The following is a 15,806-nucleotide window of genomic DNA, read 5'->3' as shown; positions in this document are numbered from 1 at the left end:
CGTCACCTCATTTGACCTGTGCATTTCCCGTTTCGCGAGGTCGGGTGACCACACCAGATAACCAGCAAAACTGACACCAAGAGAAGAGTACGCCTGTTCCCTTGAATCTTGCAACAAAAATGCTGGCTGGTCCCAAGATAATTTTCCTGAACACGAAAAGACGGCATGTCAGCTTTCTCTCCCCGCCCTTGTCCCCAGCCCCAGCTCTGAGCTGTTGCCATTTTCTGGAGTCAAAATGCTTGGCAGATTCTTAGTTCAGGGAACACTTTTACTGTTTGACAGCGGTTTTGCATGAGGTTCAGCTCTTTGTTACTCGCCTGGCAGAGTTTGGCAATCGTTTGACCTGAAGGATGGACAGCAAATGAGTTACGAAGCAGAGTAGCGCAGTGCGATCAAAAGGGCCCAAGTTTGGGACTAAATGCAGCTGCAGGGCCGCGACTTCGGCTTTGCCCTCACAGATTCCAGCTCTGTAGCGAAAAATACATTTAAAACCAAACAAAACCTCCCCCAGAGCCAAGAACTGTGCCTCATCCGCAGCGTTGGGAGGTGAGGAGAGCATCCAGGGAGCGCGGCACTTGGGCCTGGGCTCTTGGGGGGCTGTCTGCTCCCCCCCACCCCTCGCTCTTTTCACCATAGATTGGCAACAGCCGTACCTCACGCGGCTCCCCCCTCACGCCAGTCACCCCTATTCTGTCATTAGTTAAGGTTTGAGCGGCATCAAAAGTCTGGAAAAAGCTTCTCCTCCGGGTTTGTGGCTCGTCACAAGCGCCCTGCCGCCCCCCCCCCCCCCCCAACCATGGTGGCCCGGCTGCTCTGCACGTCAGCCTGATGATGTTAGTGTTAAGTCAGAAAGCGGGTGTGAGCTCACAGCACTCTCTCGTGTAGGTTTTTTTGAGGTTTGGTGGACAATTACGGGAGGCCCGGGAGCTCCTCCCCGGCCCCTCCCACCCGATAACGGAGGCCATAAAGCCAGGGCTTCAGCGGGGCGAAGGCGTGTGCGCGCGGCCGCCGCCTCCTCCTCTTCTTCTTCCTCCGCCTCCTCCTCCTCGCGGGTTCCGTTAGGCGGGGGCGCGGCAGCCGTTGGTCTCCAGTCGTTCGCCGTTCGTCGCCGACGATGGATGCCAAGAAGGTAGGGGAGGGAAGGAGAGAGGGAGGGAAGGAGGGAGGGCGGATTTCTTCCTCCTCCCTGGTGCCAGGGGGTCGGCTCGGCTCCTCGGGCGCTTCGGCCGAGGGCCGGGGATTTGGCGGGGGGGGAAGGAAGGGTGTTGGTGGTTGTCGCGACTGACGGGTGGTCGGGATTCATCGCCGCCTCCGTGGCTGTTGGTCGTAGTGAAGATGGATGCGGTGGTGGTGCCGGCCGGTCCTTCGGCGGGTGGCTCGGGAAAAACCCCGGCTGGCGGGGGGGGGTGGTGGGGGTGGTGGTAAACGGGGATTGGGGGTGGGCGACGACCACACGCCCTCTGTTCGGAAGGGGCTGGTTGTTACGGATCGGAAGATTGATTTGTTTTCTGCGTGTGGCCTGATGATCCACATGATGCTATCTGTATTTTGCTGTATTGATCACGCGGTTTATTTTGCTGGCAGGGCAGCGCTCGTTTGTCCTAGGCTTCGTGATGCTAAAAGGGGCGTTACTCTTAAAAGCGTGGGGTTTTTTTTGTGACGGTGGTACGGCTTATGAGAACGGTATTTTTAAATCCGAAGGAGAAAGCAAAACAGCGTATCTTTTCCCCTTTTCTCCGTTGGAGAGCGGGGGACGGAGCCGTTCTCGGTACCGTAGTTCATCAGCAGCACCAGCGGAGTGAGCTAATGCCTGCCTGTGTTTGAATGCATCAAGGGGGGAAAAGCAGGCGGGCGTGAGGGAAGACGGACAGCAAATATCCAGCTGAACCCGGGGCGGGATGCCAGGGGATTACAGTTACAGAGGAACGGCAGAATCAGGGGGGCCCCGGGGCCCTCACCGCCATATTGATGGGAGGTGCGGGTAGTGTGAGGAGATGAGGCAGAGGGAAGGAGAGCTTCTGGTCAAGGTCGCTCAGAGGAGGGCTGGGAGGCCGCTTTGGCTGGGTTCAACAAGTTGTGCTGCTGTGAGGTTCCAGACGGTGAAGGGGGTGATGGTGAGAAGCATCTCCTGGATAATGAATGCTACTGATGCCTGTGGTCGGAGGGACCAGTGGTGGCTTGAATTCCTTGCTGGTGCATAGACCTCAGCCTTGAGCCTTTGGGTAGGGTGGGTGTAGGTGTACTATTTCTGAGCTCCCTGTTTGCCTTTTGGGAAGTGAGGCCCTTCCAGCAGTAACAAATGATCCATACATTAGATCGTGGTCTGGCTCACTGGAAGGGATGGGTCAGGCCATGTGATGTTGAGGTGGTAGAAGATGAATAGCAGGCAACGGAGCTATAGCCGGGAGAAGGGAGTATGAAAGAGGGTAGAACTAACCTCCTTATAGCTTGTGTACGTACTGTGGAGGTAAGGGGTACCCACAAAGCAGGCACCCTATGGTCCCTGCTGCACCCAGAAGAAAAAGGCCAGCTGTGACTACTGCAAGCTGTGACAAAGCCGAGCCCTGGGTGGGGGGAAAGATGCTCTTGTGTTGAGTCACTGTGTTGAAAATGTGGAGAGCTGGGTTTTGTCCTCGGCTTTAGCTATACCTGCTGACTAGGGATGACCTCGCCTGGAGTCCTAAAAGTGCTTGGATGTCTTAATGTCCTTTTACAGGCATCCAGGTGCTTTGAAAGAGCTGTGTCCTTGTGGTTCTGTGCCAAATTTCCTTGCAACAAAAGTGAGGGGAGGGGTCACGGTGTGGCAGGGAGGAGAAGGCCTAGATCGCCTAGGGTGTGAATGCTACCCCCAGAATCATCTGCCCAGGCAACAAAAGGATCTTGTCCCCTTTGTCCCCATCACTAACCTCGGCAGCCTGAGACATTTACATGATGTAGGTGGGGGAAACCATGCCTGAGAGTAATTTCCCTACTTTCTGTTTACTGGGGCCTAACTAGCAGCTGCATGAGGGTTGTGCAGGCCAGAGGCACCTACATGCTTGGCTTGAAAGATTGGAAAAGGTGGTATGAGTGCTGGCAGAAGGTTATTGGCAAAAATTTTGGACAGTCTTGGGAGCCACTGCCCCTGGAGCTGAGCTGGAAAATGAGAGACTGGAAGAGCTGTGACAGTAGGCCCACAGAGTACTCTTCTCTCCTCTCCCAGCTTTAGGATGATAATTGGATAGTCTTGGAAAAAAGACAGTTAATATTTTTGGAAAAGCTTCCAGTCCCTCCCGAGACAGAAACATGATCTTTCCAAATTGTACCAAGTCAAGAACTGGCTGTCTAAGTGCCAGCTCCTGAGTCACCTGCTCCCCCACGCCTCCCTAATACAGAGCTGGTTTAAATGCCACAAGCTTTAAAAACTTAGAAAATGTCAGATGCTTTTCACTGACACTTAATTTTCTCTCTCTGTGGCTCTTCTGATGTTGGACCTTCAAGCTTCCTCTATAGCTCTGAGGGCACAGCAGTTTTTATTTTAATAAATAGAGATTCACATATACTTAAATTCCAGGGACTGTGCTTCATTTAAAATACCAAGTATTACCACAGCTTCAAGAAAAATAAGCGGGAAGGTTGGCAGCACTGGTGCTGCCTCCTGTCCTGCCAGGTGCCCTGGGGCAGGGTTGGGAAGCTCCAGCCTGGGAAAAACAGGCCTGATGCTGAAGAATGCATGTTTTAACTGTTAGGAGTGGCTGCCAGTATAGCTCGTGGGCAGATTTGAGACTCGATTTATGGGAACTTGTCAGCTGGCACAGGGAAGAGTTAGACCCTTGTTTCATGACATGCCAGAGATCAGCAAAAGCTTTTCTGTAAAGCAGATCAACCCAAAATAACAGCCACTAATGCAGCCGGTGTATTCATTACTAATGAGCTGAGAATAGTTGGTGCAGGTCAGGAGATAATAAAGGGGAGGTCCTGACGGGCCCTCCTACTTCCAGTCACAACTTCTTCCAGCTGTACAGTTGCATCTCCCTTTCTGGGGTCTGTGTTACTGGTACCCACCCTTGCTGGATAAAAGCCCGTTCTCTGCCCTTGGCACACTTGTGCATGGCACCTGTGAGCTGCAGCTGCCATTTATGCTGAAGAGAAACTTGGGTTGTGTAGAAAGTATGAATTACCAAATTAACTAAATTTTTTCTCTTTCCACAGAAAATCACAGCACCCCTTATCTATGCTGTTTCCATTGCTGCCATTGGATCTCTCCAGTTTGGGTACAACACTGGTGTCATCAATGCTCCCGAGAAGGTGAGAGGGAGAATGAGTTGGAGAGCTGGTATGAGTGAGGGGCTGATGGGAAAACAAAGGTGTATAAAGGAGAAGAGCTGTCTCCCAAGCAGCTAATAATTTGGTTCTGGTTGATGAAGTCAAGAAGACATTCAAAACCCCCCCTCAACTACAACAATGGACAGGAGGGGCAAAGTTTTGCGGAGGAGAGAGCAAGCAGAGGTTAATTCTCTTAATTAGGACTGCTGAGGGGGCAGGAGGCCTCCATCTGCCATTTCCTGGTAGGTCTATGTTTGGTGCATGGAGGAATGTGAGCCACTTCAGTTTTGAGTCAGAATAAACCAGCCATGGCAGAAGAAATGTAGAGAGCAGCATGCAGAAAACAGTTGAGGGTTCGTAGGGATTACAGTTGCTCTAGTTTAGTTTATCTCAGGGACCATCTTGGCCTTCTTTATTTTATTTGTTTATTCATTCCTTGTATTAAGTGTGGATTCAGTGCTTGTAAAAGGGTTGTGAGTGGAGCACTCTGATCAAATCATCTCATGACTGTAGCCTAAGAAAGAAGAGATGAAGAAAATGAGAAATGTGGTTTCCTTGTAACTATAAGATGGTTCCTCTCTCTCAGGAACTGAGTCACCAATACCACATCCACCCCTTCTCCGGGAATAGATGTCACATCACCGGGGGGGTGGGAAGGGGGGGCGGGGGGGGGCTCTCCTCCCTAGCTAATGTCCTGCTGCCGTCTAGTGGGGGCAGACACTGAGGCCATGTCCTTCTCAGCCCTTGCAGAATTTCTTTCCCTCATTATCAAAGGGGATGCCCCAGAAATCAGCAGCACAGCCCTGTCACATCCCCATGGGGCACTGAAATATTGTTCTACATAATGCTGCAGTTTTTCAGTATTCTGTAAATGAAGTGAAACTTTGTGTCTCTTAAACCATTTCCATGCCAGAAAGCCTGTCCCTGCCACCAGAGTTCTGGTATTGCCAGAAATATTCCCTTACATTCTCTGGTCACGTTTTCTTGCTCCCTCTCACTCCCAACTGTCTCACGCTCCCTCCCAAGCACCACGAGTGACTCGCGTCATCCAGAAAATGAGCCTGTTTTCCTTAATGATCACTGGCCCACACCCCCATGTTCAGTGAAGCAACCTCTCCCTCGCCATACTGCTACCTGTCTACTGAAAGTTCCTCTTTCTGCACCCTCATCTTCCCCTTGTATGACTTGTTGCTGCCTACTGAATTTTTTGGGGTCTATCCTTGCTTCTTGACTCCATGAAAACAGAAGGAAGGCCTCAGCAGTCTCCCCTCTCCCCAGTGCAAAATGCCTCCCACTGAATTGTAACTCTGTCCCCATCTGGTTTCTCTTGCAGATCATCCGGAGCTTCTTCAACAGAACCCTATCAGAACGGAGCGGGGAGGTTGTCTCCCCAGAGCTCCTCACCTCTCTGTGGTCCCTTTCTGTGGCCATCTTCTCGGTAGGAGGTATGATTGGCTCCTTCTCAGTCAGCCTGTTCGTCAACAGGTTTGGCAGGTGAGTTGGGAAGAAGGGTTCAAGCCATTGGGAAATTTTTCCCTTCTACAAGGGAGTGTTGAGAGGAAGGGAGGAGGAGGTGGCTGGTGAGGAAGCAAGAATATGTGGGCTGCAAAAAGAAAGGGTTGCAGGCCAAGGCAGGAGCTGAATGGGAATTACTCTGTTCTCCCGCTCTGAGATGGGGCATCATCGGTAGGTTTACCCCTATCCCAGTGATTTTCCTACTGTATTTGCCAGTTTAAGCTCAGTCTTGACATCTTTACCCTGGCAGGAGGAACTCCATGCTACTGGTGAACGTCTTGGCCTTCGCTGGCGGCACTCTCATGGCCTTCTCCAAGATGGCAAAGGCAGTGGAAATGCTGATTATTGGCCGCTTTGTTATCGGCCTCTTCTGTGGTCTCTGCACTGGTTTTGTGCCCATGTACATCAGTGAAGTCTCGCCCACCAGCCTCCGTGGAGCCTTTGGGACCCTCAACCAGCTGGGCATTGTTGTGGGCATCCTGGTGGCCCAGGTAACCTTGACACAACCCGTTCCTGCCCTCGGGGGAACAGAAGGCTGGGGGGAGATGAGGTGGGCTGTGCTCGCCATTGGGTGCTACGGTATGTGGCCCTGTCATACCCACTGGGGTGGGGGTGAGGAATTGGGGAGTATTTCAATCACTCTTATTTCTCTCCAATTCTTGGTGTAGATCTTTGGTCTGGAGGCAATCATGGGGACTGAAGCACTTTGGCCACTGCTTTTGGGGTTCACGGTTCTCCCAGCAATCCTGCAGTGCGTGGCTCTTATTTTCTGCCCTGAGAGCCCCCGTTTCCTATTGATCAACAAGATGGAGGAAGATAAAGCGCAAGCAGGTGAGAACTCATCTCTGAAGGGGCAGGGCTGTCTTCTGGCTCCCCGCCTGCACTGAACTTGAGTGGGAAGCCAGGACTGACTCTGGAGCCTGTGGTGGATCAGGGTGTGACTCCCGGCGGGCACCAGGCCTGCCTTCCCATCCTTCAGGGTGCACCGGTGCCAGGAAGTGTGGGAAACCTGGCATCCCTACAGAGGCTCCAGGTGGGATTAAGGTGTGAGGAGTGGCACCTGGCCTGGTGGGATGTAGCAGGGCCAGCCACTGCAGCTCTGTCGGCTCCTCCTGAAAGGCAGGAAATAGGCTGACATTTAACAAGGAGCTTGGAGGGTGTTTCCCTTTCCTACCACAGGGGGCTGGAGTCAGCTCTGGCAAACGTGTGAACAGAATTGGGGATCAAATGTAAATTTTGAGATCAAGCAACATGAGCAGGACCTGGGCCTGGTTTCCATGCTGATCACAGCACCCCAACCTCTGGGTTGAAAAGATGAGCAAGGCTGCATGTAGAGGCTCAGTCTTTCCCACCCAGCAGGCCCAAACATGGACTGGCAGGTGATCAAGTCTTCCCAGTGTGCCCTCCCTGAAATAGTAGGATGGGGGAACCTACTGGTCTTGGGTGTATTATACCTGGCATTTTTTGATTCCTCCCTCCAGTTCTCCAGAAGCTCCGTGGTACGCAGGATGTGTCTCAAGACATCCTGGAGATGAAAGAAGAGAGTGCTAAAATGTCCCAGGAAAAGAAGGCAACTGTGCCAGAACTCTTCCGTTCTCCAAACTACCGTCAAGCCATTATCATTGCCATCATGCTGCAGCTCTCCCAACAGCTCTCGGGCATCAATGCTGTGAGTTATCTTCCTGTCCTATCTGCTGGGCTTCCCTTATCTCTGGCTACACTTGCACTTGCTACTAATGTTGAGAGAACTGTGCTTCCAAAAACCCGTTTGCACCTTGACTGGAGGTCACTGTTTTGTGCTACTGCAGAGATTGCCAAGATGAAAGGTGGAGATTATACTGCCTTTCACTCCCCACCCCCCCCCGCCCTCCCCCCCCTGCACACCCTGGCAAGACATTGCGGCCTTGCACAAAGTGAATGAACCTTGACTGGAAGCATACTGTTTTATACTGCTCAGTGCTTCTTAGAAACTCCCTGTTGGGCCTGCAAGCCATTAGGCAGAGAATGAGGGACATGCTCTCAAACACTGGAATCCTGATGGTGTCCAACTTTTGCTTCTCTTCCCAGGTATTCTATTACTCTACAGGGATTTTTGAAAGAGCTGGTATCACACAGCCTGTGTATGCCACTATTGGAGCTGGCGTGGTAAACACCATCTTCACTGTTGTGTCGGTAAGTGGAACGGGGACTTGAGGTGAGAGGTAGCGTCTGCCTGGGCTTTTCTGGGAGGTGTGACTGAAAACAGGCAGCCAGGCTATGGCAAAGCATTGCGGGAGGAGAGGAGGGGAGAAAAACCTATTGTTATACTTTTAGAAGAAAGGGAGGGTGAGAAGGAGTGCATGGGGGAAAAGAATGATGAGAAAAGGCAGTAGCAAGAACCAGAGAGGAAAAAAATTGTACCAAGGATGGAGCAGCCTGGTGACCTGCACAGAGATCACCACTGGCACTGAGGGCTACAAGCAGATAAAATAAAGGTGTAGGGCACACTGAGCAAAGGAGCCTCTTCTGCTCTTGCTGCTGAAGTCATGGATTTCTTTTTCTCCTTCTGCCATGTTTCCAGCTGTTCCTGGTGGAGCGTGCAGGGCGCAGGACCCTCCATTTAGTTGGTTTGGGTGGCATGGCTGTGTGTGCTGTTCTGATGACCATCGCTTTAGCTCTGAAGGTGAGTAATTAGTGTTCTTGTCTAGGCTGACCCCGGCAGGGACATATATAAGACTATACATCTGCCTTGCCCTGCAGTTCTGCCCTGCTGGCAGGTACAGCTGGGGCTAGAGCTGAGTGTGTGGCAGAGAGCACAACTTCCTAACTGCAGAAACTTGTGTCACAGTGTTCACAGTGCAGCTGAGAAAGTTGTGACACGGGAGATGGTATTGTGCTGTGCTGTGTTTGCCTCAAATTGCAGCTGATCATGTTTTGTTCTCTTGCAGGACACTGTGGAGTGGATCAGATACATCAGCATCATTGCCACTTTTGGCTTTGTGGCTCTCTTTGAGATTGGCCCTGGCCCTATCCCCTGGTTCATCGTGGCAGAACTCTTCAGCCAGGGCCCACGGCCTGCAGCCATGGCAGTGGCTGGTTGTTCCAACTGGACCTCTAATTTCTTGGTGGGAATGCTCTTCCCCTATGCAGAGGTAAAGACCTGGTTTGCAAAGCACTGTGAGAGTGCTGCAGCATTGGAATAGGTGTCCAGAGTGGTTGCAGAATCTCCACCCTTGGAGACTTCAAAACATGACTGTATGACCTTTAACAACCTGATCTCTCCTTGAAGTTGTCCCTGCTTTGAGCAGAGGGCTGGTCAGTCTTCCAGAGGTCCCTGATTCTGTGTTCTGATTGTTACTGAAGGTTAAGAGTGTTGCAGCTCACCTTTATATTCTGTCTTAACTGCTTGTAGTTTACAAATAGTTGGAAGAGCCATCTTAATTAGCACATCAAGGCTTTCCCTTTAAAAGCCTAAATTTTTTTCCACCCCCAGGAACATTAAAGTGTTTCAGAAGTCCACAGGAACCCATTTTTTCTCAACAAAGCATTTTTTTAAATGAAATTAAGGGCACTGTTGGAGGAAGGTGTTAGAATTTTGACCTATCAATAGCAAATGACCTTGCATTTAGGTTTATGAGCTTTTCAAATTAAAACCTTGTGCTTTTCTCTTCCCTGCAGAAACTATGTGGCTCCTACGTCTTCCTCATCTTCCTTGTGTTCCTGGTCATCTTTTTTATCTTTACATTCTTCAAAGTGCCGGAGACCAAGGGCAGGACTTTTGAAGACATCTCCAGGGGCTTTGAAGGACGAGGAGAAGCCAGCCCCTCATCACCTGTAGAGAAGAACCCCATGGTGGAGCTGAACAGCATACAACCTGACAAAGAAGTTGCCTAAGATTCACAACACACCCCTTCTTCGACTCTTACACGCTTAAAGAGTCATTAAAGGAATGAGCAAAGAAAACAATGAGAACTGGGACATTTTTTCCCTCCCCCTCAATTGCTGCTATTTTCTTCTTTGCACCCACATACTCGCCCATTCTGCCAGGCTTACCAGCATTAAGCAAATCTGATATGGGTGATCCCATTTTCAAATACTGGAAGGCACCTGGCACTTGAAAAATAATCTCATCTTCCCTGTCACAAACATCAGGAGAAGAGAGAAGAGCTGGCAATATTTTTGCTTTTCTCACCTATAATTGCTATTTGGGGTTAACATTTATGCACGCAGTGACTGTCACGTATTTGAATCTAACTCCTATTTTTGTAGTGAGTTGAAGTGACCCACTAAACAAGTCCCCAGCCCTTTGAGTCTACTGTGTGTGTGTGCAGTGTTACACTGGAATTTAACAAGCCTACCAAAAAGCCATCTCCTTGCTTTTTCCTATCCAGTGTGCACTTTCTTCAGCCTCAGGAAAAAGGGGACCAAGTTACATGCATATTTTTTCCTGCTCTTTTATTTTTTGTATAGACAGACTGAAAGCATACTTTTACTTAAGTTTATTTATTTGTATGTCACTTTGTAAATATTTATTTTTTTAATGGTGTACAAAAATGTACAGATAATGAAATTGAAGATGTTTAAGAGAAATAGCTATTCTAACAAAAGATGCTGTAGACTTGAGGTGCAATAAGACTGTAAAGGAGAAAAGTGGACCTGGACAGGAGATTGGGCCTTTTGGATGGTATGTACAGCAGAGCCAATTGTGCACATCACTTAAGTTATACGTGCCCTCTGGAAAGAAATTCAAACAATTGTGTACTGGTGAGAAGAGGTATGCTTGTTTGTCCACCAAAATCTCTGTTATTTGGGATTTTTGGGGTGGCAATTTTAAATATTGTTGATTGGAAAGTGTGGCATTGCAACAAATGGGTGGTGTAAGTTTATACTTTTAGTCATGGTTAAGCATTCTATGGGATGGTTGAGGGTGGTGATTGCAATCCAGAAGGTAACTTTTCTTGCCTTCTCTTAATTTTATTTTTTTGGCTTCTCTGCTGTATTCTAGTAGGTCTGAAAATCTGAAATTTGCAGGTTGTTATTTAAAGGTGTGTGAGGATAAAAACTATTTTCCAAAGCTGTATTTTCTTAGCAGTTATTATAAATATTAGACAGAGGCATGTAGCATGACCCTTCTGGACATGGGCATGGTCAGTTATGGCATGTGTAAGTTCACAAAGGTGGAAGTGCAGGACTAGAGACCAGAGCTACTAGAACTTGCTAGCTTAGCAGCATGGAAGGTTTGTAGTGCTCAGTGCACCGGTTGGTGGCAGTCCAAATGTTTTTTGTCCCATGTGCCCTCTCTGGAACATCTGCATGACGTTGTTGTGATGCTCAGCAGTGTGCAGCATGCTGTGTAGATGTGTACAGCTCTGTAATAGTGCCTCTGTTAAAGGGGATATGGCAGACAGTTATTGTACATCAGTAAATATTGGTTTCCCTGCTTGTCATACTGCTAGGCAGTCAAGAGCACGTATACACCTACCCTTGCTGCCAGGCTAGCACAGTTCAGTTCAGGAAGGCAAAAAGTAGCACATATGGTATACTTGCAATCAAGGGGTGGCAGCTTTGCTTCACTGACTTGCAGTGCTCCATCGAGAGAAACTCCAGGCCCGTGTCTGTCCTGAGCTGCATAAGCTGTCTAAAGGTAGCACAGAGGTAGGTCCAATTTAAATTCCTGCTCTTAAGATCTTCAGACCTGATCAAACTCGGGTCTACCTGCAAACTCATGCTGGAGTTCATCACTGGATATCCTAGAAGAGAGGCAGGCCCACAGATTCCAAGGTGGGTGAAAGGAGGAAAGGCTCAAAGGTAGGAATGACAGCAAAATTGTTGTAGCATGAATAGCCCAAGCTTTCTTGACAACACACTGCTTCAGAGCAGGTCAGAGAAGTTCCCGTTGATGTATATTCTGGGGGCGTGTATCTGGCATTTTCAGTAACTAGACTGATGACATTTCTACCTTCCCTAATGACAAATAGTTGCAAAGATCAGTAAAATTTGTTGCTATGAAATACTTCCTGTGACTTCATTTGAAATACTCCAGGTTTGCACAATGCAATCCTATTACATCCAGTTTTCCCTAGCTTTCTATCAGGCTTCCATGCCAGCTATTTATTCTCGGAAGTCTTATATAAGACTTATTTTCCAACTTCGATATTTTGGCTCAGTTATACAGATTTCTGTGCCCTTCCTCTGACCCTCCAGCACTTCCAGATGTGATATTTCTACATGGGCATCTGTATGTTAGGAAATTTCCCCTACAGCTGTGCATAAGAGCATTCCATACTTTGCATCAGAGATGTGTGGTGGCTTGGACCGAAATGTGTAGGTCTTTCTCATGTGGTATCTCTTTGTTATTTTCTTTTTTCTGTAACAGCATTGTAAGTATTTTGGATGGGTTTTATATCCTTATTAATGTGGTTGTTTCTTGTTTTTAAAATAAAAACTATAGAACTAAGTATCTGGTTTGGATTTTACTTTCCCTGTAGGTCTTCTCATTCTTACTCCTTTATCACAGCCTGGGACTACATCCTGGAATGTCCCCAACTTCTGCCCTGCAACCTTTCTGGCTAGCCCAGCACCTGGATTTGCTGTTTTATTCTAGTGGAAACTACCATTTTGCTCAGCCTCCATGCGTATCATATCACCTTACTAAATTCCCTTACTACTTATCCCTTAGGAGTTTTTAAACTAGAAAGATGTGCTTCTCTGGCTCTTGTTTTGCCTGAATCCTTTTGTTTGCATCCAAATCCTTTCCCAGTATTTCTCAGTAACAGAAGGGGAGAGGAAAGTGGCTGGAGGCTAGGAGTCCTGCCCAGAGCTAAAACACCTGAGACTTCTGCCCCTGCCCTCTTCTGAGAGTGGTCCTCAACTTCTGTGCCACTGAAGAGGGAGTCCTTCTCCCTGTAAATGATGCTTTCCTCCATCTGGCAGTGACCTTAACGTTCTCCTTGGAAATCTTGCCTGTGTACACTCAGTCCTGGGTGCCTGAAAGGAGCAGGGTGACTAAGGAAACCCCAATGCCTGGACAGAGGCCAGTCCCCAGGAGCTGCTCCCTTACCCTGGGGGCTGTGGCATTGCTGACCCACTGGAGGTCTGTGGGGTGCTCTCAGCCATGGCTCTCTTACCTCGAGAGTACCGAGCACCCACCTATTGCCATGAGGCAACAAGCTCTTGTTCTAGTGCGCTCCTTTCCCTGTCCTACAGCCATCTTAAAAGCCCAAGGAGTCTCTACCTGTGTTAAAATATCCTTCAGAGGAAGAGGATAACCCAAAGTACCCTGGAGGGAGAATCGGGCTAATACAACTCCAGCGTCAGCAGGCTGCACAAAGCAACCAGCAAACCGTAGGGAAGTCTGAAAAAGCTCAGCATAACACAGAGGCAGTACTGGCTTTCTGAAACCTGACATTACCGACTGCTGCGTGCTCCTAGTTCATGCCTGCGTTTGCACAGTTTGCTACATAACCAGCCTCAGAGCTGGGCAGCGCTCTGGGCTGAGCTGTGCACGATTGTTTTTCAACTCTGTGGCTGAGCTGAAAAAACCCAAAAACCCAGCTGTCTAAACACATGAGGATATCTAGGTCAAACTTAACCCTAACATTTCTGTTTTATTGTCAAAATGGGAATGAGAGAGCAAAATCGTTCAGGGCCAAAGTACATGATTCACTGAGCCCTAAATTAATGTTTTGTGTAGTTTTTGTGATAAACTTCTGATTGGGAAATGAGTCTTTGTTTTAGGTGTGGCTATTTTATTTCTGAAAGTTGTAAGGAAGCTTCAAGAGGAAAAGCTGTTTGCAATTAAATGGCTTGAATGCTTGAAGATGGGTCGTTTTCAGCTGAAACTCTTCATCAGGTTCAGGCAAGTGTGTAGGCAGTTCTTTTGGCCACACTGTCCCCCCATAAAAATGTCATTCATCTGACCGGGGTGGCAGAGCTAGCTTGGACAGTTATGTCTTTGAGTCTACCCACAGAACTTTGCTCCGGCTTGCTGTGTGCAAGTGGCACTGCAGAGACCTTCAAAGCATGGCACAGGCCTCAAAATCCAGCTAGTCCCCAGAGCACTGTGAGAGATTCAGGTTTAGCGGCAGCGGGTTTTTTTCTTGCTGATATCCTCACATTACCTCTTGGGTGTACTCGGAGCTGGTGAAGTATCACCTCTGGTGGGATGCAGAACACTCCAAGTCTCTGCATCCCACTCCTGAACTGGACCTGCAGTGAAAGGGAGGGAGGAAGCAAGGGAACACAAAAGGAGAATATCATAATGAAGGAAGGGAAAATTTAGTAAGTCTGGGAGGAAACCCCCTCCCTTCGCCACTTCCCTTCTCTTTGCCCAACACGTACGTTACAAAACCTGTGAGATTCTCGGCACCTTCTCAAATGTCATGCTATTGGCAGAGACGGAGTTTGTGCTGGATCAGCACCACTCTGGATTCCATCTCTGTTCCAGTGCATTCCCCATCTGAGCAGCAGTTGGCAGAGGTGTTATCACCGGAAAAATCCCAAATGGCATGGGAAGTTTTGACATGTCTGTGAAATCAGGAGGCCCTAGGATGTGTATGAGTAATTAGATCACTGCAGAGCCCTTCTAGGAGACAAACCACTACTGAGTGAACAAAAGATCCCCAAGGGTCACAAGAGACATCAGCCACGTCAAAGCTTTCAGTGCCATTTTGCAGGCTGGAGCATGATAGAGAGTGTCGCAGCATCACTGCCAACATTTGTCACTTTTTGCACATGTTATTTCTGACATTTGTGTACCAGACAAGAAGAGCAGTTAATTTCTGTGAGAAGAAATGTGGAAAAAAAAAACCCAAACAAACCAAACCCAAAACATTGTATTGGAGGTAGATTTCACTGCTGCATGCACTGTGCACAAATCTTTATATCTGATTTTGTGCTCTTTTGAAGTTCCAGGCATCTCAGTAGCTGGAGAGACCATGGGGATGCTTCTCCTTTGGGAAGGTACCCGGGTGAGAGGCCAAGCAGTGCTGCAGTCTTACCTCCAAGCAAAGCTGCTAGACCCTTCTTTGAGGGAGATTTGCTAGTTTGGTGGGGGACTGTGCCATCGGTTTTATTCAAGAGGCAGAAAGTTGTGGATACTCTGCTAATGCCATCATGGTGGGGCCATGATGAAGCAGCACCAGGAGGTGAATCACTACAATCTCCTGCTGTACACGTAATGAAAAAGGTCCTGCCAGCAGGTAGATCAAACACACAATGAGTTGCACAGAAAATGTATGCCTCTCTGACCATTTTTTTTTTTTTTTTCAGGCTTTCTGCAGACCAGACCAAAGACACAGTTCCAAGGCTTTCTTCACTTTGAGAAGGACTCTGAAGACATGTGAGATGCTTACTAGAAAACCTGGGGTACGTGGCTCTGGTCTGTCATGCTTATGCTTAAGTCTGGCTCTGTCTTTACAGTGTGAGTTACCAGACAAGAGACAGCTGTCTTCATAATATGCTGCTGGGAAGAGACGGCACTCAGGGAAATTAGGCTTGCTTAGGTGAGGAAAGAAAATGGGTTTGTTTCCTAAGGTACGTATTGCTAAGACAATTTAATTGGTGCTACTTCAAAGTATGCCATATCTAGTGGAGGCAGGCTGTGTAACTTTTAAAACAATTCACTTGCTGTGGTAAACCTTGTTTCTATGCTATACCCCACTAAAATACACAGTGTTTACAAGAACTGTCTTCCTTCTCCATAAGACACAGCTTCAGCATGCCTGATAGACACATGACTGACCTGCTAAGTCTGCTTTCTGCTTGCATTGCACAACCATTTTTTGTTTAGCAAATGGTCACATGGATTTGTGTAAGGCAGTCACATTGGTGCACCAGTCCCTGTGGCATGCAGTGTGGCACCATTGCAGATCATGTACTGAACAAGTAACCGGTCATCCATGCAATAATCAACCTGATCAAACACCACTCAGTCTTTCATCTCTGCTCTGGTCTCTGCTTCATCCTGTTTTCTTCTCTCCTCCATCATGAATAAATTTGCCTTCCAT

General features: G+C 48.4%; 1 protein-coding gene across 1 annotated transcript; it reads left to right on the top strand.

The window, feature by feature from the left end:
• Window positions 1-890: 890 nt before the first annotated feature.
• SLC2A3 (solute carrier family 2 member 3) lies at window positions 891-12,256 on the top strand. Its single transcript, XM_049822032.1, has 10 exons — window positions 891-1,129; window positions 4,192-4,287; window positions 5,639-5,799; window positions 6,071-6,311; window positions 6,489-6,651; window positions 7,302-7,489; window positions 7,888-7,992; window positions 8,381-8,482; window positions 8,748-8,951; window positions 9,478-12,256. Exons 1-10 carry the CDS (start codon window positions 1,115-1,117, stop codon window positions 9,691-9,693), a joined length of 1,491 nt encoding a protein of 496 aa, XP_049677989.1. The 5' UTR covers window positions 891-1,114; the 3' UTR covers window positions 9,694-12,256.
• Window positions 12,257-15,806: the final 3,550 nt, after the last annotated feature.

Source organism: Accipiter gentilis, chromosome 18 (genome assembly GCF_929443795.1).
Source record: "Accipiter gentilis chromosome 18, bAccGen1.1, whole genome shotgun sequence".
Classification (NCBI taxonomy): Eukaryota; Metazoa; Chordata; class Aves; order Accipitriformes; family Accipitridae; genus Astur; species Astur gentilis.
Note: the sequence above shows the minus strand (reverse complement) of the source record. Positions and strands in the feature narration are given on the sequence as shown.